Source organism: Pan paniscus, chromosome 1 (genome assembly GCF_029289425.2).
Source record: "Pan paniscus chromosome 1, NHGRI_mPanPan1-v2.0_pri, whole genome shotgun sequence".
NCBI lineage: Eukaryota > Metazoa > Chordata > Mammalia > Primates > Hominidae > Pan > Pan paniscus.
In genome coordinates, this window is record NC_073249.2 from 48,276,757 (window position 1) to 48,303,123 (window position 26,367).

General features: G+C 49.4%; 1 protein-coding gene across 1 annotated transcript in view; it reads left to right on the plus strand.

Moving 5' to 3' along the window:
* CACNA1S (calcium voltage-gated channel subunit alpha1 S) overlaps positions 1 to 26,367 on the plus strand; it is a 73,070-nt gene that overhangs the window by 8,601 nt on the left and 38,102 nt on the right. The window contains exons 3-11 of the mRNA XM_055109934.2: positions 9,927 to 10,066; positions 11,855 to 11,997; positions 12,177 to 12,329; positions 14,505 to 14,710; positions 16,038 to 16,141; positions 18,384 to 18,529; positions 18,934 to 19,015; positions 20,651 to 20,811; positions 25,866 to 26,091. Of these exons, the coding sequence (XP_054965909.1) occupies positions 9,927 to 10,066; positions 11,855 to 11,997; positions 12,177 to 12,329; positions 14,505 to 14,710; positions 16,038 to 16,141; positions 18,384 to 18,529; positions 18,934 to 19,015; positions 20,651 to 20,811; positions 25,866 to 26,091 (1,361 nt within the window). The remainder of the gene's footprint in view (positions 1 to 9,926; positions 10,067 to 11,854; positions 11,998 to 12,176; positions 12,330 to 14,504; positions 14,711 to 16,037; positions 16,142 to 18,383; positions 18,530 to 18,933; positions 19,016 to 20,650; positions 20,812 to 25,865; positions 26,092 to 26,367) is intronic.

Sequence of the window (26,367 nt, forward strand, 5' to 3'; positions counted from 1 at the left end):
CCACCAGGCCCCTGTCGCATTCCTGGGGTTCAAGTTGCTGCAGCGTCCTCCACGAGGCTGGAGCCTAAGCCTCTGGCAGCCAGGGTGTTTGTCTTTTTATAGGGTCTGGAATGCGCTCGCCAACTCTTGTGGCCAGCAGCCCATTCCCCTCGCCATCTGGGGAGGCTGGGGCCTCAGAAGGACTGCAGCTCTGGCCTCACCCCTTAGAGATCCAGGACCTGCAGAGCACAGGGTGGTTTGAGCCTGGGCCACTGTACAGAGAAGTGATGGTTCTCCAAAAGGGTCTGTGGAAATGAATGAAAGCCTGGATTTTAGACCCACCTGGGAGCCTGCCCTCCCACCACTGCAAGAACTCAGGTCCCCTTTCAGGGCACTTAGCTTCTCCCCAACCCATCCCAACCCATGCCCCTTCACACCAGGCACAGGGGCTGCAGACACTGTAATAGCTGAACAACAGAAGCCTTGGAGGAAAGCCTTGGAGGAAAGCCTTTGCCCAAGCTGTGCTAGCTCCCCGGGGAGTCGCAGGAAAGGACGGGCTCTCAAGTCAAACCAAGCTGCCTCCAATCTAGACTCTGGTTGGCAGCTTCCTAAACTCTCTGAACCTCCATCACCTCATCTGTGAACAGAGGACCAAAATATCTTTCTTTCTTTTTTTTTTTTTTTGAGACCAAGTCTCACTCTGTCGCCCAGACTGGAGTGCAGTGGCAAGACTTCACCTCACTACAACCTCCACTTCCCAGGTTCAAGCAATTCTCCTATCTCAGCCTCCCGCATAGCTGGAACTACAGGCACACGTCACCACACCTGGCTAATTTTTTTTGTTTTTAGTAGAGACGGGGTTTCACCATGTTGGTCAGGCTGGTCCACAATATCTTTCTTTTCAAGACTGTTATATCCATGAGTGCAACAACCTCGTGTCTGACTTGGCACACAAGAGTTGCTCAATAAATGTTCATTCCCTTCCTTCTCTGACCTCCCAGCACTAACAGCCCACAGCTGAAGTCACACTGAACCCAAGCCTCGGGGGGCAAAGACAGACCTGGGGTGGATTGAGGGCGGGATCTGACAAATGTACCCAGGTGTCCCAGGCATACTGTATCTTTCTCTCCCCTCTGCCTGGCATAGTGGTTGAGACCATGGAGTCTGGAATCAAACTGTCTATACATATCATGGCTCTGCCTCTTGGTAGCTATGTGATCCTGGAGAAATTAATCCCTCTGTGCTTTGGCTTCCTCATCTGTAAAACGGGATAAGAGTACCTACCTTAGTCGGCTGTCGTCCGAAGCTAGGGAGGATGATGATGGACCGCCCCGCACAGACTGGGATGCGTGTTGGGTATGGGTATGACTGTATGTCCACTCTCAGTGGGAGCTGGGCAACACGGAGGAGTTGGTGGTCCTGTTGCTTGCTGATGGAAATATGTTGGGCCTTCCTTTTCAACTGGTTCCTCTATTGGGCCCAAGGGTTGGGAGTAGGAGACAGTATCCCAGGCTGACGAGGGCCTGCCTCTTACCTTGGCACCTCGTTGTTTCCGGCCTGTACCCTTCCCTACCTTTTCCCTCCCAGTGGTTGTATGTGGGAAGCCCGTCTCAGTTCCTGTGACCTATTCACCTTGAACCAAGGAAGAGTGTCTGGCCTCTGCTGTGACACTGGGATCCGAGGCCTTTCCCTGCCCAGTCTGGAGCCTGCCCCACACTTCACCAGGCACTGGACTCCAGGACCCCCTCCTCCCCCTTTCTTGTCTTCAGGTCACGCCACCCTGTGCTGTATCCAGCACCACAGAAACCTCAGTGTTCGTCCTCCACTGGGCTCGGAGGCACAAGGAAGCCTTGGGGTGTGGTGAAAGACTGTTCTTATCTAGAGTTTACTCCCAGGCCAGGGGACTACCGTCTTCTTCACACACATCCTTGAAAGAGAAAGCCCCTTTGGGGCAGAGAGATGAGGGCTTCATCTCAACATAGGCTGGTGGAGGAGGGGGGATGCTTTTTCTTTTCTTCTTGTACTTTTTTTTTTTTTTGGACTTGTTAGAAGTTAATGTTGCAAAGAGAAGTTTACATCTTCACTTTCTGAAGACACTTGAATTGAGGACCAATGTAGCTGTCATGGCAAGGGCCATCGGGGCTGGCCACCTCACACCCACCATCCTCCCATGGGGCTCCAAGACCTGAGACACAAGGCAGCAGCCTGCCCAGATCCCCCTGTTCATCCTGCATGCTCCCAAGGTTGGTCCATGCCAGCACAAACTTTGGGCATCAGACACCAGAAGGTGTGTGTGCCTCAGCCCTGAAAGGTGCGAGTCTCTCTCACCCTCTCCTGCACCTGGGAGCAGATGCATTGCCAGTAGAGGAGGGCCACCCGGCCCTGCCCCAGCCGGGACCCCTGCAGCTCAGGTAGAGGTGCCGAGCCCCTGTGTCAAAGTTGCTAAACGTTTTACTTTTGTTCCATCCTAGCTCTTTTTTCCTCTTCCCTGATTGTTGATTTTATGAAAGATACATCTCAGAAGGCCCTGGAAGTGAGAAGGAGGGGCAAGGAAGATGACTAGTTATGGAGGGTGAGGGTTGTTTTTTGTCAAAAGCCTGAGTAGAGTGATCTGGGTTATGTGACACCCTCCGGGATGGAACCCCAGAGAACCTCCTGTGTGGAAAGGTCCCTGGATTTTCCCCAGCCTGCAGCCTCTCCACCTTCAGCCATGTTCATTCATGGCAGAGAAGATAAGAATTTTTAAGAACTTATTATAGCCCATTTCTCACTAGAGAGGAAAACTTATCTGGCTTTGTGGAGAAATTTCTATCTTACACTCATAGTACATGATCTTTACTACATGCTAGGACATCACATTTAAAAGGACATTAAAAAAAAGAAATGTAAAACGCTTGGATGAGCTTGTATTATGACATTAATACTATTGAGAGTATCCGCTTTCTAGGCTAAAGAGATTCATTCATTCTTCTATTACTGCGTTAGCCCTTTGTAATCTGTGATGATTATTTTTCTTTTTAATACAAAAATGTATACAAATAAAAACTTGAAAAGGCAAAAAAAAAAAAAAGTACTTACTTTATAAAGTTTCAGTGAGGATTAAATGTATGCATGTGGCCAGAATAGGGCCGGGCTCATAAGCGGGTGCTTACTAAAGCTTAGCTATTATTATCCTCATTACCCAAGACAGCACTGGTCTCCCTTTCTCTCCCAGCCCCCTTCACCCTGAGCATGCAGAGCCCTACTGGGACCCTCAGCCCCATTGTCCCTCTGCCTAGTCAGCCCTGGTGTGTCTGGCCCACCCAGACCTGAGGGAGCTTGGTTCCCTGGTAAGGGAAGTGCTGTACAGGGAGGGGAAGAGGGAACTGGAAGAGGGAAATGAGACCCCTGAGACAGAGGTAGGATGGCAAGGGATACCCATTCCAGTTACGTCTATTTGGGTGAGTGTTCGTTGGGCTAAACATAGCCACTTCCCTCACTCCTCAGCAGGTCATCTTCCAAACCTGGAGGCTGAGGTGTTTGTGGAGACGCCAGGGCCCTGGACACCCAGTGTGCGGCTTGGCCATAGAGGCCAGCACATCAGGCCGGCCTACCAGAAACGCTGTTGCTTCAGTCACAGCAGGCAACGCCTCCTTGCCTTTAGCAGACACCTCATTCCCCTCTAAGTCTCACTTCCAACCTCTGTGAAACAGGAAAAACAGCACAGCCGGAGCAAACCTCCGTCCACAACTGAGGTGTGCAAGAAATGACTTATTTTTTCCTGTGAACCAACTTTCCATGGATCCTGAGCACATATCCCTCTGGGATGGAGAGGGATCACTGCAGCTATTCTGGTGCTTTCAGTTATCCCGCCTGCCTGGGGAATGTGCCCAGGCCTTGGGTCTCAGGCAGTGTGCAGGTGACAGGGTTATAGGTCCTCTGCACCCTTCTTAAGGCAGGAATTGAGGCTGGGTCCTGCTTTCTTGGGGGTCCCAGGGCCTCCTCCCAGATCCTGCCACACCTTCAAACTGTGAGCTCTACCCCTGAGACTTCCCAAAGCTGCAGTGATTCTCAGGCTTTGAAAAACAAAAGCCTGGGGCCCTGCCACAAACCCATCCTGAGGCAAGGGGGCCCAGTCCGGCTGTCAGCTTAAGGGAACAAGAAAGTGAGGGAATCCGGGAGGAAAGCAATCAGGAATATTGTAAAACTGTCTTCTAATAGTAGCACCTGCCAAGCCTGTGTGGAGAGCTTCCTGTAAGGTTCCTAAGAGGGAGGGGACATTTGAGGACGTCTGTCCTCCACCCCAGCCTGAGCTCCCTGCAAGCACCCTGGGCTTCCTCCTCCTCAGCCAAATCCACCTTGCCTCCATGCAGCACACGTGCCTTAAAGAGTTAACAACGAATATGAGTCCAGTGCCTCCCTGTCCCAGTGAGATTTATGCCTGAGCAGGTCACCATGCCTTGAACCTAAAGAAGGAGATTTTCAGGCCCAGGTGACAGGCAGTCATGTGGTGGCAGTGCACATTCCCAGGGAGCCCTTCAACTGCAGCCACTTTGCTGCCTCTGCCAGCCCCTTCCCAGGCCAGCCCAGTAAGGTCCTTTCAGTGAGCTCTGTAGATCCCAGAACCCTCCAGCGGGGCACATGGGGAGCCTGGGAGCCTGGAGTCCTGACCAGGCCACTGTGCTAGGGGTAGGATTGCAGGGGAAGAAGGTGTGGTAGCTGCTGCCTCTGTGGTCCCAGATAGGGAGACTAGAGGTGGGCAGATCCCTTTGGAGGAAAGCCCAACCAGCTCTCACCATCTTCCCACAAAGCCCCATGCGGGCCAGGGGAGGAGAAGTATTCAGGACTGGCTGACCCTTGGAGATAGCAGACTCAGCCTGAAAATAGAGGCAGTGGGAGGGTGAGGGGATGTGCGGTCCCAGCCCTGCTTTTTTCAACCCAAGACTCTGGAAGTACCTGGCTTCAATGCCCCAGGGAGCAGGTGCAAGGCCTGTGCATCAGGGGTCACACACCACGCCAACCTCCAGCTAAGTGTGGCCCCAGGGAGCACCAGTTAGAGGAAGGATGAGAATTTCCTTGAAGGGGACATTTAATAATAAAGGCCCTTGTTGGGGGCTGAGGTAAGGGAGCTCTCACCTCACAAAGTTGGACGGGCTCACTGTCCTCCCCTGAGCTCAGAGATCGGGGGTCAGGGACAGCCACTGCCCTCCTGCTCTGGGGTCAGGGCCTGAGGTCCAGTGTCTCTTCTTAGGAATGCAGATCCCAAGGCTGCACCTGGTTCGAAGGTGAGCAGAAATTGTGACTTTCCATTGTTCATTTATTCAACAAACATAGCCTGAGAGCCTCCTGTGTGCTGGGCAGGATGACGCATTCTATAGCAGAGCTTCTCAGATGATCTGTAGGGAAAGACCACAGTTCGTCGTTTTTAATTTCTACTCCATCATGGCCTGATACATGGTCCTACTGCATGGGTGTACTGCATTGATGACACTGTTCTCTTCGTGTGTGTGTGCCAGCTGGGATTCGCCATGTGACTTTGACAAACCCAGAATGGTCTATAGTCCACCCACATGCATGGAAGTGGCTGCAGATTGCCATAGAATTTTCCAAATGCTTACTCAATGCCTACACTGACCTCATCCCAGAGTGATAGCGACGGTGTGCAGCCGCACCTGCCCACAGCCTGCACCTCTAGCAGCAGTGCCCCGGGACACTGGTTCATTTATTCCATCACAGACTTTCAGGCACTGCTCTAGATGCAGTTGACACAGCAGTGAACAGAGCTAAGTCCCTGCTCTCAATGATGTTATATTCAGGTCAGGAGAGATGGGTCAAATAAATTAACAAATATATAGCGAGTCAAGTTTTGACAACAGCTAAAAACAAAAACAAATCAGGCTAAGAAGATAGACAGTTGGGGGGTGGGAGCCAGGAAGGTCTCAGTGATAAAGTGACCTTCAAGTTGGGCCCTGAAAGAAAGAAAAAAGTGAGTCATGAGGATATCTGGGGAAGAACATTGCAGGCAGAGAGAACAGCAAGGGCAGAAGCCCTGAGCCCAAAATATTTTCATCTGTGTCGGGGGACCATATGCCACTGAGGGAAGGGCATCAGAATCACCAGTTGGCGGTGCCTTCTCAAGCCATAAAACCTCCCCTCACCCACCACCAGCAGCAACTCCGAGAGGGCTTCTTTGGAGAGTGACCTTGGCCCCCAAGCCCAAATGCTATTACTGATGAGGGAATGTCACCTGTTCTTGGGGCAGAGAAACCATGGAGAATCCCCACAGTTAGAAACACATGTGAGGATGATGTGGCCTCAAGGAAGCTGCGGTCTGTCAGGAGGCAGCAAAGAGAAGCACAGGGTTATAGGGGACAGTGAGGACACAGAGCTGGTGCTCCCTGTGGGGGGTCAGAGGGTTGTAAGAGGCAAGAGGTCTACTTGGACAGTGGGCCTCAGGGACACTCTGGGCAGAGGGGCCGGGATGAGCAAAGGTGGAGGCTGGGGCAGCTAGAGAGCTAAGGGACCTGAAAGTCATTCCACATGATTGACGGGGTGGCCAGCAGGCTGGTGACGAGGCCAGAGGGATCAGCAAGGGTCTTGTTATGGAGGATCTTGCATGCCACGGAAGCGCATTTGGATTTTTCTGGTAGGTGTTGTGGAGCCATTGCAGACTTGCAAGCAAGGCAGTAGCCGGGTCTGTATGGAGAAGGGCTCAGGGGAGGAGACGTGGGTGGCGGTGGACCACTGCAGGCAGGGGAGAGCAATCAATGGCAGGGGCAGTCGAAGAGGAGGAGCTGGATGCAGGAGACGGTAGGGGTGGAATGGCCCGGACCTGCTGGACACTGGGACCCGGGGAGAGCAAGAGGGAGGAGGAGTCCAGAAAGACCCTGGAGGTTTCTGGCTTGGGCCACTGAGTGCCTTTGGCTGAGACAGGGACACATGAGAAAGAGCAGGTTTATCAGGAGAAGGAGTTCCGTTTCAAACATATTGAGTGTGAGGTGGGTCGAAGCCAAGCCCTGGTGACCACCCACAGACATTACATCAAACAACAGCTCTGTGAAAACCAATAGAACATAATGGAAACCAATAGAACACAGTGTAGGCAGAAAACAGACCTTCACCAAGGGCCCAGGTGTCTCATAAGAATAGCTGTGATGTATTCAGCATTTGGTGCATGCCAGGCAGGGGTAGACACTTACTCACAAGGTGCCATTTAATCCTCACCATGACTCTTCAAGGTAGCTCTCATTATTTCAGATTTACAAATGAGGAAACTGAGGTTCACAGAAGCTTAGGAACTTGCCCAAAGCAGCAGAGCTGGTAACCATCACACCATACATCTTCTGCCTCCCACCTGCCCACGATGGATGCTTGGGGGTGTCACAGGAAATTAGGATGTTTTAGGAAGGTTGATGACTTTGATCTTGGGGAGACAGCCAGGTCTTACCCAGGGCATCCAGTCCAGAGCTTAATAAATATCTGTGGAATGACTATCCCTCATTTTTCCATGGAAGACTGAGCCCAGGCTGCAGAGGCTGTCAGCCAACCCAGTGTGACATTGATGACACTGTTCCTATGATGCAAGAGTGGACACATCCCTTTTCCCTCTCCTCCGGAATGAGGGCTCACGCTGTGTGCACACACAGGGATTGTATGGTACTGAGTTTTAATTCCAGGCACTCCAGGGTTGGGCTGGAGGGAGTATGGTGGAAAGAGGCAGGCCTTGGAGCTAACAGGCTGAGGAAACTGAGTGACCTCATCTGAAGCCCACAGCCCCTGACAAGCTCTCTCTGAGCCAGGCTGCAGCCAGACAGGCAGTGGCAGGTGCAGGCAGTTCTCCGGTGTTCATGGCTGGCCGCCCAGCCTGTGAGCACTGAAACTATTTCAGGTCCTGTTTTTCCTTGCCTCAACCCCACTTCTGTCTATCCCCCTGGGGTTGCAGCAACCTGAAATTGTAAATGCTGCCTTGACTTCACTCTCCTCCCTTACACTTTTTCCTTAATGGTGTACCTGACTCCCAGGAAACCTGTCCTACAGAGGAGGGGAGACCACTCACCCAATTCCAGGGAGATCCCTCCATAGTTGCTCCAGCCCACTCCTCTTGCCAGGGAGGGTGCCAAGACCTCCCTTTGCAGCTCTCCTCCTTGGAGCGGCTGCCCCACGATTCCCCAAGAGTGCCAAGCACAGTCTCCATCAACAGGCCTTTTCACAGAATGGCATGGCTTTGCATTTTAATCATCATATTACCATTTTCTGGAAGAAGGGGAAAGCTTTGGGATCACAAATTAATAGAAGGAACAAAGGGCAAAATTAAGAAAAGCAAGTCTAGTCCTTGTATGTTGCAGTTTTCCCTTCTATCTGGAAGGGGAAAATCATGCTTTCAGGAAAATTCTCTGAATGACAAGTTTGGAGGTTTCTGGAGCCATATCCACAATAGTGAGCCATTTGGGGACCTCTTCCCTTGCCTCCCATACCTACTCACTTGGAAGTAAAAATAAATTATCTTCCATATCATTAATGGAGTGCCCAGTTCCCCAGTCTGGCTCCGCAGCTAAGGAACTGTGAATATGAATGACGCCTCCGCAGTGTGCTGATGGGGTGGGCCCCTGGTCCCAGGAGATGCTTCCATGGGTGTGAGTATTGCAGACTAATGGTGATGGGGCTGGGTTGTGGGGGTACAGAACCCCTTGTGTAACTCCAGAGAGCACCAATCAGGATAGATCTGTATGTGTGTGTATATATATACACACATACATATATATGTGTATATATATATACACACATACATATGTATGTGTGTATATATATATATATGTATATATATGTATACACACACACACACACACACACACACACACACACACACACCTCCTGGAGCTGTGCCGTGCTGCAGGCTGGCCTAGACTGCAGGCTGGGTCAGCACCCCCTCGGGAGGCTGTGCTTATCTGGGAAGGCCTGGAGGCCAGAGCTCTTAGAAGCTGCCAAGCCAGGGTTCAGATGGCTGCAAGGAGAGCAGTTTCAGCCTGGAGTCCTGACAAGAGAGACTTGCTTCCTCAGTTAGAAATAGCTCTCACCTGGGCCCAGAAGAGGGGGAAAGGTGATGGGGCCAAGGATAGGGTAACCCAGAGGATCAGGCTACGGGGACAGGGCCTGGAGTGTCGGCCGGGCCTTCTGCAGGGTGGGGCTGAGCTGAAACCTCAGCCTCTTACCTGTGTTCCCCACACACAGTGTACCCCACACTCCACTCACCCTGCGTAATAGTGTCACGGCCTTTAAGGGGCTGCCTAAAGGAAGCCAATGTGAGGGCAGGTGGGACGGGCAGGGGACCCTAAAGGAAAATGAATTAAAGAGCAACACTGCCCAGCAAGGGAAGGCATCTGGAGTTCTGAGTAATCCACCCCCATCTCCTACCATCCATCCCCTGCATGGTGAGAGAATAAAGGTGCCAAAGCCAGAAACCACCTGGGGACTTTCATTTTGGGTACCTCAGATCCTTCATTTATTCAACCCATTCTAATATCTGGAAGTCGAGTAATGAAAAAAAAATGGACAAAAATCCCCATGCTTCATGGAGTTTATATTCTAGTGGAGAAGATAGATAATGAACAAGATTTTGTATGTATAATATATATAGAGATATGGTATTTAAGCTAAGGATAAGTGCTAAGAAGACCAAATTAAGCAGAGGAGAGGAACATGAAATGCTGGAGATGGCTCGCATTACACTTAGTGGCCAGAAAAGGCCTCAGTGAAGGAATTTGGAGTAAAGACCTGTGGAAAGTGAGGGAGTGGCAGTGTGGGGGCATGTAGATGTGGAGTGGGGGGGTGGGCATTCCATCAGCAAGTGCAAACGTCCTGAGGTGGGCGTACCTGAGCAACAGCAGGGAACACAGCACGGCTGCAGGGAAGAGAGCAAGGGTGCACTCAGAGAGCACAGAGGCATGCTGTGACCACGTTTGCTCCCACAGGAGAAGCTGGAGTATTTCTTCCTCATTGTCTTCTCGATTGAAGCCGCCATGAAGATCATTGCCTACGGCTTCTTATTCCACCAGGACGCTTACCTGCGCAGTGGCTGGAATGTGCTGGACTTCACCATTGTCTTCCTGGGGTGAGAGCTGGGTGTGGGGAGACTGAAGGTCAGACCCTCACTGAGGACTGTGTGCCCACTGCCACCACCATCAGCATCTTAGAGGTGGGGTGGGATTCCAGCATTGTGCTAACCACTGCATGGAGCAGCCTCTGTTAGAGGCCGGCCCAGCAAGGGAGCTGTCCATGTTGGTGGAGAGTGGATCATTGCCCCCGACCCTGCCCGCAGGTCAAATCTCCTTCCCCTGCTAGATGCTATAAATTCCATTATCCTCCTCACATCACACAAATTTGGAAATGATATGGATGTTTCCACTGGCCAGCAGTTTCTGGATGTTCATAAGTTTCTCAGCCTCTGTCATGTATTAGTTTATTCCACAGACCTGTATTGAGTACCTGTTATTTGGGTTCACAAAAACGGACATTTATTAACCTGTATTAGTTTGCTAGGGCTGCCATAATAACATTCCACAGATTGGGAAGCTGAAACAATAGGAATCTATTTCTCACAGTTCTGGAGTCTGGAAATTCAAGGTCAAGATGCTGGCAGGTTTGGGTTCACACAGTCTCTCCTCTGTGCCTGTGCATCCTTGGTGTCTCTTTGTGTGTCCAGAGTTCCTCTTCTTATAAGGACACCAGTCAAATTGGATGAGGGCCCACCCTAACAACTTCGTTTCATCTTAACCACCTCTTTAAAGACCCTGTCTCCAAATACAACCACATTCTGAGGTGCTAGGGGTTAGGGCTTCAGCATATGAATTTAGAAGGAACATATCTCTACCCATAGCATTACCATGAGTAACTACCACATAATGATAACAATAGCATTTATCAAGCACTTAATATGTGCTTACATGTACCCTCTCATTTAATTCTTGCCACAATCCTGTTTTCCCTCATTTTATAAATAAGGAAGCTAAAGAACAGAAAAGTCAAGCAACTTGCCCAAGGTCACACAGCTAGCTGGTGGCAGTGCTGGGATTCAAGCCAAAGCAGTCTCGGCTCCAGAGGCTGCATGCTCAACCAGTATGCTGTCCTTCAGTTCCATAAGGATGGTGTTGGTTACCTGCTAACCATCCAGTGCTACTTTTGGCTCAGTAGAGAAAATAGAAGAATTCTGTGAATCTGCCTCTGCCTTTTACAAACTGCCCTGGTTGGAAGCCAAGACAAATGCGTACAGAATAATAGAGTGCAGAAAGCAGTACCTCACAGCGCGTTGTTGTTTCATACACAATGTGTCCCAGGGAGTTCTGCCGTTAGAAGTATTTGGAGGCGAAGGAATTTGAGGTAGACTTCAAAGGATAATGGAAATTTGAGTAAATTAAGAGAGGAAGAGGAGGCCAGTAGGAAAAGGCCTCCTACTTTTTGATAATGAAAATAAAGGGCATTATCAAAAAGTGCAGCCAGGAGGAAAAGCACTGAGGGAGAACTTGCTGTGGAGTTTCTTCTCTGGGTCACCACTGACTATGTACAGGTAACCTCCAGCCCGTGTTGGGGGTACTCAGCCCCAGGGCCAGGGACTGTCCCTGTGGCACACATACCTCACCCCCGTTCAGCACCCAAAGTAGACCTCACAAGTGGAGCACCATACTCTTTTCACTGAGTATGAACTTGATGTCAGAATCCTTTTAAGTGAAATTCCCCAGATAAGCATGATCAGATCATTTGTTAGTTGATGAACCGTATTTGCCGTCTCTCCCCTAGGCCTTTCCACAGGTGCTCAAGCATGGACAGGACACAGGGCCTCAGACCACTGGGGCAGTGGCTTTTCCAACCCCTGGACCCCCTCTCTCCCTCTTCTCCATTCTAGGGTCTTCACCGTGATTCTGGAACAGGTTAACGTCATCCAAAGCCACACAGCCCCAATGAGCAGCAAAGGAGCCGGCTTGGATGTCAAGGCCCTCAGAGCCTTCCGAGTGCTCAGACCCCTCCGGCTGGTGTCGGGGGTGCCTAGTGGGTGGCAGTGTCCCTGCAGACCCCTTTCTCCTCTCCCTTCCTGTTCCCTTCTCCCCCAGTTCTGGGTCTCCTTCCTACCTTGACATCTCAGGGGCTTCCCAGGATTTATAGGGAGGGAGGGCCATGAGACCAAACAGAGGTGACTCCTCTTTTCCCTTCCCTGCCTGCCTCTGCAGGCCTGCAGGTGGTCCTGAACTCCATCTTCAAGGCCATGCTCCCCCTCTTCCACATCGCCCTGCTTGTCCTCTTTATGGTCATCATCTATGCCATCATCGGGCTGGAGCTCTTCAAGGGCAAGATGCACAAGACCTGCTACTTCACTGGCACAGGTGAGCTCCCAGGGAAAGTGGGGCTGTGGGGCAGGGCCTAGGATGGCTCAGAAGGGGGAGCCACCCTACCTGGTGAAGGAGCCCGGAGCTTAGCCATTGCCGCCCACATCTGTTGACCTTGAGAATGGGTTTCTCCTGGATAAGGGGGACTTGGAGGAAGTACAGCTCTACTGGGGTCAGTGAGCCAAGAAAGTGAGCAGGGGCCTGGGCCATGGCTGGTTCTGAAACACCGTCACCCCCTACCCCACATACAATGTGGTATGTTCCAGGCTCTCTGGACCTGTGGCAGATGGAGACACAGGCATGGGATAAGCCTGAATTTCTATGTGTACATTTCCTGTCGCATAGTTTTAGCTTTAGTCTGAGCTGATCCTCAGAGCAGGCACCCAGAATAGGGTCTGAATGGGACCTCAGAAAAAACACCCAAGAGCCAAATGGAGTCATTTGTTGAGTTTCCAGAAATAACCTACATTGAAGCCCAGATATATTTGAGCTGAAGCAGCAGTTCTCAAACTTTTTGGCCTCAGGACCCCTTTTCTCTCATATAAATTACTGAGGACCTCAGAGAGCTTTTGTTTATATAGGTTTTGATCTGTTGATATTCATGGTATGAGAAATGAAAACCGAGGGACATGTCACAATATTAATTTATTAATTCACTTTTAAAGAACAGTAAGAAACCCATGACATGAGAACATAAATAGTATATTTCTAATAAAAAATAACTAGATTTTTCCAAAACCAGTAATATTTGGTGAGAAGAGTGGTGACGCTATTTTACACTTTTTGTAAATCTCTTCACTGCCTGGCTTGATAGAGGCTGCTGGACTCTCACATCAACTTCTGTGTGTGTGTGCTGCCAAATCACAACTCATGTAGCCTCTGGAAAATTCCAGTCTACATTGTTGAGAGAATGAGAGACAGATGGGCAACTAACGTCTTAGCAGTATTGTGAAAATCATTTTGGTCAGGCCAATACCCTGAAAGAATCTCGGGTCCCACTCTGAGACTGGCTGCTCTACCCTGCCAGCAGCTCACTGGGACTTAGCCTCCTCCATAAGCCCTGGCATTGAACTCACCAGAATAACTGTTCTAGGCCTTCAGTGTCTCAGAAGACTCTACTCACCTCCTCATGACCACTGACAACAAAGGGACAGTCAACACCAGTCCTAAACCCAACTCACAAGAGTAAACTCTGGTCCAGCTTTCAGGGATTATATTCCTAGACCCCTCCCATTTCAGCCTCCTCCCATCACCACCACAATCTACATCCTATCATAAGCATTATCAGGATGGATAGGAGGTGACCTTTGATCACACCTTCAACCCAAATTTGGAGGTCTCACTGGTGTTCTCATGAGATCTTGAGGAATGCTGAGCAGCAGTGCTCAAAAGCCCCTCTCGGATTGGGGCTTCTGACTTCATGGGGTCAGGGCCCCCACAGACCCATCAATGTCCTCTCCTTTCCATCTTCAGAGCATTGAGCCTACACCGTAAATAGATAAATATGGGTAAGGCAGGGTGTTCCAGTTCTGGTGAGCCAATCTAATCTCTGAACACAAAAGGAGACTGTAAAACATCCTAAGATAAAAGGAGATGCAGGATGTCATCAGAAGTACAGGATTTTAGAGACAAGAAAGCATCATCCAGGGGAACAAAGGAGAGTGCAGGCTCGGGCCTGGCGGGAACTTCCCCTAAGTGCAGACCCCTGCCCCGTCAGCTGGGTATCTTGTAAAGCTTTGCCCAGTGCTTTTGGAGCTTCTCCAATTTCACCTCCCAGACAGAACTCTCAAGTCAGAACATGTGAGCCCTCCACCTCCAGCCCTGCTCCAGCCAGGCAGCTGCCTTCTTTTTTAAAGTTCTGTAGGGACAAATGACACTCAGATTACTCCTCTTTCACGGGTTGCACTGCTTAGGACAATTAATCCTAGAAGCCGACCCTGCCATGAGGCCCAGGGGCCCAAGACATAGTTCCCGCTGCCTGTAGCCATCCTCAGCCCAAGGCATTCCTCTTCACTGTCACCGTCTGCTCCATGTGAAGCTGTCTTTTGCATTTTCGGCAGAGTGTCTTTAGACTTACTGCTCAATTCTCTTAAACTGCTCTTATACACCTTTCCTCCTGTCGTTGTCCACCTACTACTGTTGTCTGATGTTCCCTTTGCCTTCTGCCTCCAGATATCGTGGCCACGGTGGAGAATGAAGAGCCATCGCCCTGCGCCAGGACGGGCTCAGGGCGCCGGTGCACCATCAATGGCAGTGAGTGCCGGGGCGGCTGGCCAGGGCCCAACCACGGCATCACCCACTTCGACAACTTCGGCTTCTCCATGCTCACCGTGTACCAGTGCATTACCATGGAGGGATGGACTGACGTCCTTTACTGGGTGGGTCTGGGCCCGTGCCTGCAGAACCATCTCCCTTCACCCACAGGCTTGCAAGGGAGTGGGGAGAGAGGGCTTGCCAGTCCACACAGGAGGCCAGTCTGTGACTTGAGTGACCACAGCTCCCTCTTGCTCCTCCCTGGGGAATCTATACAGGATGTGTGTCCCTTTCTGGTTCCCAGGTATGTGCCCCAGCATCCTATGGGGAAATCCCCATGATACAATATGTCTGTGCAGGATCCAAGGGGCGGGTGAAGAATGGAAACCAGGAAAAACCTGGCTGTGAGTGACTCAATTCTGATGGCTTAGAATTTCAGACTTTTTGAGGAACGAAGGGCCCTTTGAGTCTTTTTCCTTGCCTCTGCAAGACTGCTTTCCCATATAACTATTATTAGATATTAGTTTCCTCACCTATAAAATAAGGATAATAATACTGTCTATATCAGAGTTAGTGGGAGAATTACAACAGTGCTCGGCACACAGTCAACACTCCATAAGAGTTTCTTTGTTGGAGTATATTATTTATTTGGTGTTTGTTAAGAGCTAGATTTCTTATTTCATCCTTCAATGATGGAAGGCATTGCTCCCATTTTACAGATAAAGAAACTGAGGCTCAGAGAGATTAAAGTAACTTGCCCATGGTTAAGAACTTAGTGAACAACAGAGCCAAGAATCGAACTCTGATCCCCCTGGCTCCAATCCAGAATTAACCACAATATGACTCCACCTATTGTGGGGGTGGGGGGATTGTAAAACTGTCAAATGCTTTGCAAATACAAAGGATTAGTACAAATATTTATTGTAAGTGTGCATTAGGAGAGCAAATTATTTAAAATGTCAAAGGACTGTCACATGTATGATTTCACCTCTGTATCAAGCCTGTGAGGAGAGATAGCCCATGTCATTATCGCCATTAGATGGTTGGGAATATTGCTCAGAGATGTTAGGTGACTTGTCCGGGGTCACAGACGTTGTTCATTTGAAAAATCTTGGCTTTAAATAAATCAACTGGAGATAGAGTCTATGAGGGAGATCAAGTGAGGGAGGCAGATAGGAGACACTCTTGGTTGGAGGGAAATTAGGTCAGTCTTGCCCGGGCCAGGTAGGCAGTCAGCAAGGTCTCCCTAGGGAGATCCTTCCAGACCAGCTCCTAGTCCTCAGGCTGGAAAAGTCCTTCCAGACTAGTCCTCAGGTTAGGAAAAATGTCCCCTCAATATCCCAGGGTGGCTTCTCTCCTTGTCCCCCAGGGTTGGGTGGAGTCTTAATGAGCAGACTTGGGGAAGAGGAACCAAGCCCTCAACTCAGAGGATCACACTTCTGTCCTGACCAGGTCAATGATGCCATCGGGAATGAGTGGCCCTGGATCTATTTTGTCACCCTCATTCTGCTGGGATCCTTCTTCATCCTCAACCTGGTGCTGGGTGTCCTGAGTGGGTAAGAAATTCAAAGGTAGCCAGGGGAGAAAAGAGAAAGAGGAGGAGGGGAGAAGGAGGAGGAAGGAAAAGGAACGGAGGGAAAAGAAACAGGAGGGGTGGGGGGCGGGTGGAGAGGAGGAGGAGAGAAGGGAGGAGGAGGAAGGAGTGGAGCAGGGCAGGGGGCTGTGAGTCAGGCCCTCGGCTCATCCCTGGGTTCCCTGTCATCTCAGTTGGGCCAAGAGCGCTTCCTTCCTGGTGAGCAGGAAGAGAGGAGAGGCACACAGGAGCCCTTCAATTTTTAATTTGCCTTTTTCCTCCTCCTCAAGTCTTCCCCCATTCTCACCCCTCCCGTCCCTCTGTTTTGACACTCCTCAGTGAAGCCCCTGAAACTCCAGCCTCCTGGCCCCGGGGGTGCCTAAGTGGAGCCTCAGCACTAAGAGGCGGTGGGGCTTTCGGTTAAGCACACAGACTCTGGAGCTAGAATGCCCACATTTAAATCCCTGCACTACTGCTTGGTGGCTGCGTGACCTTTACCTAATTACCTAACTTCTCTGTGCCTTAATTTCCACATCTGCCACCTAAGAATTATTTCAGTATCTATCTCATAGGGTTGTTGTCAGGATTAAATAAGTTAATACATAGAAAGTACTTAGAACAGAGTCCAGCACAAAATAAGCACTAAATACTAATGGTCATTATTAATGAGAGCTGTTCTCTTTGAGACAGTCCCGCTGTCATCCCTCCACCCACCCAAGCACAGCAGAGAGGCTAGAAGTCACCATCAGCCTTCTTCCCCATTGGTATCATCCCATTCCAGAAGCTTCCTTCCAGGCAGTCTATAGATAGAATTCTGGGAGTCTGTAAACTTGCATGGGAAACATTTATCTTTATTTTTCACAACTGTAACTGAAATTTAGTGTTTCCTTTAGTAATGAACATAGGCAACAAACCACAGTGCTATTAGCAGGGCCTACGACTTGTCCTAATAGAAATCATGTCACATTACAGTTGTTGCAAATAGTATTTACACTAACTACTCCATACTTTGAAATTATGGTAGATATCAAACCTGCAGCTAGATCTTGCTAATGAGTTAATGAAAAAGCAAATGTATTACTTGATCACAATTTTTTTGCATTTTGATAACTATATTTTAACATACAGTCATGTGCTGCATGATGACATTTCAGTCAATGACGGGCTGCATCCACAACAGTGGTGGGCTAAGATTGTATCTTTACTGTACCTTTTCTATGTTTAGCTATGTTTAGATCCACAGATACAATCACCTACAGTATGCAGTATGGTAACATGCTGTCCAGGTTTGTAGGCTAGGAGCAATAGGCTATGCCATGTAGCCTAGATGTGTAGTCGGCTCTCCCATCTAGGTTTGTGCAAGTATGCTCTTGATGTCTGCACAGAGATGAAGTCACCTAACAATGCCTTTCTCAGAACGCATCCCAGTCATTAAGTGAAGCCTAACTGTAACTGGCTTCTTTGTCATGCTACGGTTTTATTTTGTGCATTTCACATTATTCTGAAGAGAGATCCATAGGCTTCACTGGACTTTCAAAGGGTCCATGGCACAAAATGGTCAAGAGCCCCTCCCTGGACCCCACCTGACCAGGGCAACTCGACCTGCCCTGTGGGCCAACCCCTCCTGGCTGCCAGGCGCAGCTCCTCAGAGCCTACGCCTGTGCTGTCTTCTTCCTCCTGCCCCACAGGGCAGGTGGCCATAGCCCAGGGCTGCCCTCTGCTGGCCTGAAGATCCCTCACGGAGCCTTGGGTCCTTTTCTTCCAGCCATGCCAACTGGTTCCTTGGAGTCCAAGGAGAATTTTCCCCAGGCCTTTGGTCTGTACAAAACTAAATTTCTAAGGTAGTTTGAAGGGTTGGGGCAGTATGGCCAATTTGAGGCTCCGTGGCTGATTCAGTTAGGCAATGGACTACTGCCTCGTCATTAACCTCTAATGTGCAAGGGGAACCCCAAAACAAGGCAGGAGACAATGAGATGGATGAGAAGAAAGAAATGAGGAAGGGGTAAGGAGTGCTCCAGGATGTTCCTGGAGGGTGGGGACAGGTGAGCGGGAAGTGAGAGGGGCTGTCTCTCAGCCACCTTCAGGGGCACCTGGACACCAGGCAACACCCTGGGGCCAGAAAAAGGAGCGCTCCAGAATGGGCTTGTCTGTCCTCAGGAAGCTCAGTCTTTCCTTGACACTGTTCCCTCTTCTCCTGCTCTCCTGGTTCCCCCATCTCATTTCAGGGAATTCACCAAGGAGCGGGAGAAGGCCAAGTCCAGGGGAACCTTCCAGAAGCTCCGGGAGAAGCAGCAACTAGATGAGGACCTTCGGGGCTACATGAGCTGGATCACGCAGGGCGAGGTCATGGACGTTGAGGACTTCAGAGAAGGTTTGGGCCCAAAGGCTGTGGTCAGCACTCACCCCACTCTCTCACTCCCACCTCTGAGTCATACCTTGCAATCAGGCCCACTGAGCAAGTCCAACATTAGTCCTTTGAGGGTGAGTGACTTGCCTAAAGCAAAATGGCTCAAAATGGTAGGATCCAGGTGTGACCAGAGCTCTTCCCAAAGGTACTTGCTGCCCATCCTCACAGCCCCTCCCCTGCAGATAAAGTGGGCTCTTTAGCTCTTGGAACTCTCAGTCTCTGGAAAGCACGAAGCAATCCAGGCCTACCTAGGACCCATTGTCGCAGATATCTCTGGTCAATGGGCCCTTGTCTTGGGTGCCCAGCCTAGGTGTGTCCAGCCCAGAGGGTCCCCGAAGGCTGGCTGACTCTTTCTCTCCTGTCTCCAGGAAAACTGTCTTTGGATGAAGGTGGCTCTGACACAGAGAGCCTGTATGAAATTGCAGGCTTGAACAAAATCATCCAGTTCATGTGAGTATCTGCCCACCGCCCCAGGAACCCCCAACCCCCAGCTCCCTGAGACATGAGGGTAGAGTCCAGTTACTTCCCCTCAGTGGTTTCAGAGTCACTTGTCTAATCCTTTAGAAAGGCCGCCTTTTTAAGAAAATAGGGCCAGTTCCTGCTCTGAGGGACTCCGCAGGGACCAGACCTTCGGGGAATGTGCAATCAGAGGGGTCCTGAGCAGATGACCTATTTATATAGCACATAAGAAGGACACTGGGAGCCTCCGGGAGCAGTGAGCATGCTTGCTGCTGCTTCACCCTGATCAGGGCAGAGCTCGGTGAGGTCATTCGTGTTGGAAACCTCTGCGAGGGAAGAGGGAAAGTGTACACAGCAGAGGCTGCACAAACCGGGAGCCCCTCAGGAAGGAGGCTGGAGGCAAGAGCACACTCCATGCTCTCTCGCCATTGTCTTAAGAGGAGGGTTTGTTTATTTGGTTGGCTGTTTCCTTTTACAAATTCATACTTAATTATGATTTTGAAAGATCAAACAATAGAGCTATACATCAAAGAAAAGATGAAGGTCTCCAGTGCCCTTCAAAGAGGTAACCATGGTAACAGATGTGCAGCCTCTAAGATCTTTTCTGTGCTTTCATCCGTCTTGCACACACACACACACACACACGTGCCAGGATTTTTTTGTTTTTGTTTTGATTTTTTACATAATGGGGTTGTTTATGTTAACTACTGTCACCACAGGGACTGGAAGAGTGCCTAGCACATATGAGGTGTTGCCAAATATTTGTCAAATAAATGAATATAATACACACTAAAGGATAATCCAATAAAGGATTATCTAGTTACTTACCTTTTTTTACTTAAAATTATCTATTGAGAGCAATTTTCAGAGCAGATTCACTTTCCCTCTTGTATCTTTGGATGTAAAACATTCCACAGGATGAATATGCCATAATGTAGTTAATTTTTCCCCTCTTTGGCGATACAAACAGTGCTGCAGGGAACAGTTGTGGATGAGTATGACCACTTCTGCCAAAGGAACTCTAGAAATAGACTTGCTGGGTCAAAGGGTATAGCTACTCCCAGCTCCTCGGAAGTCTGAGGTGGGAGGGTCACTTGAGCACAAGAGTTCAAGTCCAGTCTGGGCAGCCTAGCAAGACCTGTCTAAATAAATAAATAATAAAACATTAATAAACAGAGCATATAGACTTTAAATTTTGGTAAGTGCTGCCAATTCATCCCAAAAAGATTGTACTGTCAAAGCTCATTTCCCCTCACCCTCCTCAGATATTATTAATTTGTTGAACAGTGGCCTTTGATAAGGGGCAAAACGTGGCATCTCAGAGTTGCTTTAATTAAAATTAAACCACACGGAGCGTGTGCTCCTTGCCAGGCACTTGTGCTAAGCATTTTGCGTGCATCCTCTCATTCCATTGCCTTGGAGGTTTACGTCATTATCACTCTTCGGTGAAAGATGGAGGATTTTACTCAGTCTGGCTCCCCAGCTCATGCCCTGAGCTTCTCTCATGTGGCTGGAGGAAGTGGGGTGGTCAGGCTACGCATGGCTGGAGTTTGTCTGAAGGTAGCTTGGACAGGTGGGGCGTAGAACAGCACAGCACTGTAGGCCATCCTCTGTCCCCTCCCTCAGCCGACACTGGAGGCAGTGGAACCGCATCTTTCGCTGGAAGTGCCATGACATCGTGAAGTCCAAGGTCTTCTATTGGCTGGTGATTCTCATCGTTGCCCTCAACACCCTGTCTATCGCCTCAGAGCACCACAACCAGCCTCTCTGGCTGACCCGTTTGCAAGGTGAGGTGGAACGGAGTGAAGCCGGGAGGAGGGCACATGTGGCTGTGGCTTGATGTCAAAATCAGCCAATGGCACCACAGGTTGTGCAGAAGAGGTCAATTAGATATTGACATCATTTTCTAAAAATTATGGACCATAAGTGCTGGATTATATGACCTAATCAGCTCCTTTCACGGGGGTAAAACGGAGACCTCAAGTGGCAAAGCCACATACCCAATTTTCCTCTTCATGGCTTTGTTACTTACCAAGGTCAGTAAAAGCAATAGGCTGGGACAGGTGCTTGCCCAGGTGTCCGGGCAGATTATTCCAATCACAGATCACTGGACATAAAATTGCTAGTAATTTGGAACTCTAAGCACCCAAGTTCAAATTCTACAAAAACAACAATCTTTCACCAACTATGTATTGAGTGCATCCTACATGTAAGGCACAGGAAAAGAACTCAGGATACAGAGAACACTAATACACCACTCCTGGCTTCAAGGAGCTTACTTAGCCAGAGGGGAAGACTGATCTTAATAAATAATTCCAAGTCAATAGAAGGAGGGCAATGATAGAGGTAAATACAAGGTAGCAGCAAGAGGAGAATCACAGAAGAGATGCTGAAACTCTGTGGATCTTAAAGGATAGGTAAACAAGCCCTAGGAAGTCAAAGGGAGGAGGGGATCCTGCAGAAGGAACAGTGTGTGCAAAGATATGAAGACGTAAAACAGTTTAGTAAATTCATGAAGCCGTAACAACTTTGCATGTGACTAAGAGAGTGGCAACACATGTGTTTGCTCATGGGGGCCTTGTGTTAGGCCATTCTTGTGTTGCTATAAAAAAATACCTGAGGCCGGGCACGGTGGCTCACGCCTGTAATCCCAGCACTTTGGGAGGCTGAGGTGGGTGGATCACAAGGTCAAGAGATCGAGACCATCCTGGCCAACATGGTGAAACCCCATCTCTACTAAAAATACAAAAATTAGCTGGGCGTGGTGGCATGCACCCATAGTCCCAGCTACTCAGGAGGCTGAGGCAGGAGAATCGCTTGAACCTGGAAGGTGGAGATTGCAGTGAGCCGAGATTGCACCACTGCACTCCAGCCTGGTGACAGAGCGAGACTCTGTCTCAAAAAAAAAAAAAAAAAATGCACCTGAGACTGGGTAATTTATAAAGAAAAGAGGTTTGGTTGGCTCACAGTTCTGCAGGCTTTACAGAAAACATGGGCTGGCATCTGCTCAGCTTCTGAGGAGGTCTTGGAAAGCCTACAATCATGATGGAAGGCAAAGGGAGGGCAGGCATGTCACATGGCGAAAGCAGGAGCAAGAGAGAGAAAGAGTGGGAGGGGAGGTGCCACACACTTTTAAATGACAGGTTTTGTGGTGAACTCAGAGTGAGCTGACTTAACACCAAAGAAATGGCCCAAGCCATTCATGAGGAATCTGTCCCCACAATCCAAACACCCCCCACCAGGCCCCAGCTCCAGCATTGCGAATTACATTTCCACATGAGATTTGGGCAGGGCTGTCTATCCAAACGATATCAGGCCTTATATGTGAATAAAGTGTTGGACTTTACACTTTAGGCAATGGAAAGCCAGTGAGAAGTTAAAAGCAGGGATATAATGTGATCAGACTTGAGTCTTGGAAAGATCAGTCTTGGTGGAAGGTCAGTGAGTCGGCCTCGTCCACATGGTAGATGTTCACCTGGGTGTGAAGCTCTGGACCGTGAGATGAGTAGGATACGAGAAAAGACTGACCAGTTCCAACAACACGGTGGACAAACTCAGTGCCCTCCCCACTACAAACAAGTAACACTGCTGCATAAGGCATAAGAATGATGTTTCCTGGAATGAAAAGGAAGTCTTTTAGTGGCAGAAACAAAGAAGTGACCCAAAGCCAGAGCAGCGAGCTTGTGAGCTGACTTCCAAGGACATTTTAGACCTAGGCCTAAACCCTAATGGGTAGCAGCTGGGTTCCTAAGGCCTGTGCAGGGCTGGAGACAGGGCCCTGGGCCTGCATGAGGTGGGAACTGGCACTGTCATACCCACATAGAGCCAGGGCCCTGGAAAGGCTGCCCCCATGGAAGGGAAGCCAAAATCTCACTGGGCCAGGAAATGAGCTTGGAAGTTTATTCCTGCTAGAGGCCCTGGGAGAAAGGAAAAATGTCTCAAGTGAAAAATCAAAATCCTATCAGTGCCTTATATAGGTATGGGGTCCAATATACACTACCTCTCATGGTCCAAGGATTCTAAACTAAGATAGTAACATAAAAATCAAGTTGCAAACAAGTAAAATCCCTGGGGTACTCAACAGAAGCAAACATAAACCATTCTTTAAGGATGCTTCTTAATCTAAGGCATAAAGAATTTCTGAAGGGAAAAGTGTTTCCTGAAGATGAGATCACAATTAAAAAAACAAACAAACAAACAACAACAACAAAAAACTGCAAACCAAATAAGGAACAGAGCCACCCTGAGAAAGAGTCATCAGGTACAATCAATGGAAGCTGGCAGCCCCAAAAACCTGAGATGATAGAACAGTACAAAGGAGACTGTTTAAAATGATGAAAGAGGTAAAAGAAGGAAAATAAATAGAAAACAAGATTATCTTTTTCTATGGGAATGAAATAGGAAACAAAGCTAGTTTTAAATTACTAGCTACAGGTCAGATGAATTCATTCATTCATTCATCTCAACCAGTCTTCTCGAGAGCACCGTCAATGTGCCAGTCATTGTCAAAACACTGTCAATGACCAAATGTGGAGATGATGTGAACAGTGCCCACCAAGAGGAGTCAGGGGTGATTTTGAGGTTTGTGGCCTATGCAGATAAATGGCTAGTAGTGCCACCTACTGAGAAAATGGTTAATGACCAAGTATTTGGGGTAGTGGGGGAGGATGAGCAGTATCCCTGAGCTTTGTCTTGGGCATGGTGAGTTTGATGTGCCTTTGAGACATCCCAATGGATATGTCAAGGAAGCAGACGGAAAAATAGGTCTGGAACTCAGCAGAGCAGTCTCAGCTGAAGAACTAAATCTGGGACGCATTGGAGGGGATGGTCTGAAGCTGTGGTCTTAGATAACACCAGATCTCCAGGGGAGAGTGTATACTCAAGGGTATCACTCAAATCAAGCATTCAATGACTCGCTGTTTCATCCTGCTGAACCTTCAGCTGGAATTGCCCCAAAAGCTGTGGTAGGGGAATTCTCACAAAGGACTACCCCAAACAGTCTTGAGATAGGGTTGGTTGCGATTCCAAAGAAAGAAGCACTAAATGCCAGGGATCAGTCCAAAGCTTTTGTTGGGGAAACTTACTATACAGAATGTTGCAGCAATTCTCATGATGGACAGCAAGAGAAAAGGGGTGTTCTACCCAGACTTATCCACAGCAATGGGGTCAGGGCATGGACTTTAGATAAGGGTTTAAGGATTCTGGCTCAGGGCTGTGGCCAGTTCCTTTCAATGTTTGGGGCAACACCTATTACCTTTATTAGTGCCTAGGAATGTTCAAGGCCCCAGTTTGAGGTCAAGCCTGCTGAGGAAAACCTGTAGCTGCGGGTCCCAGAGCGGTCAAAGTGCTCTGCGATTTTCAGTCAGGACACAGAAAGAAAGTGGCAGGGTGGGGGTGGGGAGAACTGGAAGACCCTATACTTGCTGATGTAAAGAATACATCTGCAGAGGAGGCTTAGGAAAATACAGAGAAGTAGAGGAAACCCAGAAGGATGTGGCACCACAGAAACCAAGGACAGAATGCTTGAAAAAGCAAGAGAATGGTCAACAGTGCCCAGTGCTGCTGGGAGGTCAGGAGCAGGAGGGTTAGATTAGCATTGGATGTGGCAGATCGATGCCCCTGGAGAGAGTAGTGTTGGTGAAGTAGTGAGGGTGCATCCAGGTAGGGATGAGGTGAAGAGCAAATGTGGCAGGGCAGGGGGTGAAGAAGTGAAGAGAGCAATATAGACAACTTTCGGGAGTTTGACGGTGACAGGGAGGAGAGAGCTAGGACAGAAGATAGAGGCAAAATGGGAGAGTCTTGGGTTTTTTGGTTTTGTTTTTTTTTTTTTTTGAGATGGAGTCTCACTCTGTCACCAGGCCAGAGTGCAGTGGCTTGATCTCGGCTCACTGCAACCTCCGCCTCCCAGGTTCAAGCGATTCTCTTGCCTCAGCCTCCCGAGTAGCTGGGACTACAGGCGCATGCCACCACACCCAGCTACTTTTTGTATTTTTAGTAGAGACGGGGTTTTACCATGTTGGTCAGGCTGGTCTCGATCTCTTGACCTTGTGATCCACCTGCCTCGACCTCCCAAAGTGCTGGGATTACAGGTGTGAGTCACTGCGCTCGGCCTAGACTTTGGCTTTAAGAATGGCAAAGGGAGGGTCCATTTGAAAGAAAGAAGTTAAATATATAGGAAAGAAAAAGAATCACGGACAGGGAGCTTCCCGAAAAGGGGGAGGGGGCAAAGCGTGGGAGGATGGATTGGCTTCAGGTAGGTGGCAGGACCCTTCTCTACCAGGAGGGAGGTGTATAGGAATGAGAGAGTAGCAGACTTAATGAACTTCAGTAGAATTAAGAGTAATAAAATCCTCTTCCTGTTAAATATGATATGAGTTAGCTTGCAAGAAATCAATGGGCAAAATTTACCGGGGGTTTTTTTTTTTTTTGAAGCTAATTTAAAAATTCGCTGGGCATAGTGGCTCACACCTGTAATCCCAGCATTTTGGGAGGCTGAGGCCAGTGGATTGCTTGAGCCCAGGAGTTCAAGACCAGCCTGGGCAACATGACGAAACCCTGTCTCTATTAAAAATACAAAAAACTAGCTGGATGTGGTGGTGCATGCCGGTAGTGGGGAGGATCACTTGATCCTGGGAAGTCGAGGCTGCAGTGTGCCATAATTGTGCCACTTCACTCCAGTCTGGGCAGAGTGAGGCCCTGCCCCCTGCACCCCCAAAAAACATCCATGGTGCCTTGGAAACAAGGGAAGGGGCGTCCTGGGTTGAGGCCCAGCCACGGCCAAGGCTTGGAGTCAGGAGAAGGGAAGGAGAGTGATGCCGGGGCTGTGCCACCAACCCTACAGACATTGCCAACCGGGTGCTGCTGTCCCTCTTCACCGTTGAGATGCTGATGAAGATGTACGGGCTGGGCCTGCGCCAGTACTTCATGTCTATCTTCAACCGCTTCGACTGCTTCGTGGTGTGCAGCGGTATCCTGGAGATCCTGCTGGTGGAGTCGGGCGCCATGACACCCCTGGGCATCTCCGTGCTCCGCTGCATCCGCCTCCTGAGGATCTTCAAGATCACCAAGTGAGTGCCGGGGTCGGCTGGCACTCCCAGGTCCCCGGCCGGCACCACGGGCTAGTCTGGTCTACACCCATCTCATTTCCTGGGGTCTGGGATCTGTGCAGGTTCACCACTGGCCCCTTGCCCAGACTTCCCTCCCTCCTTGAAATAACCTCCTTCTGTGAAAAAAGAATCACTTCCCCACTTTGAACTCATTTCTCTGTTTTTTTTCTTACCATAGTCTATGGCAGGGCAGGGAGTGGGGGTGGTGGAAAAGAGAAAGGAAGAAAAGAAAAGGAA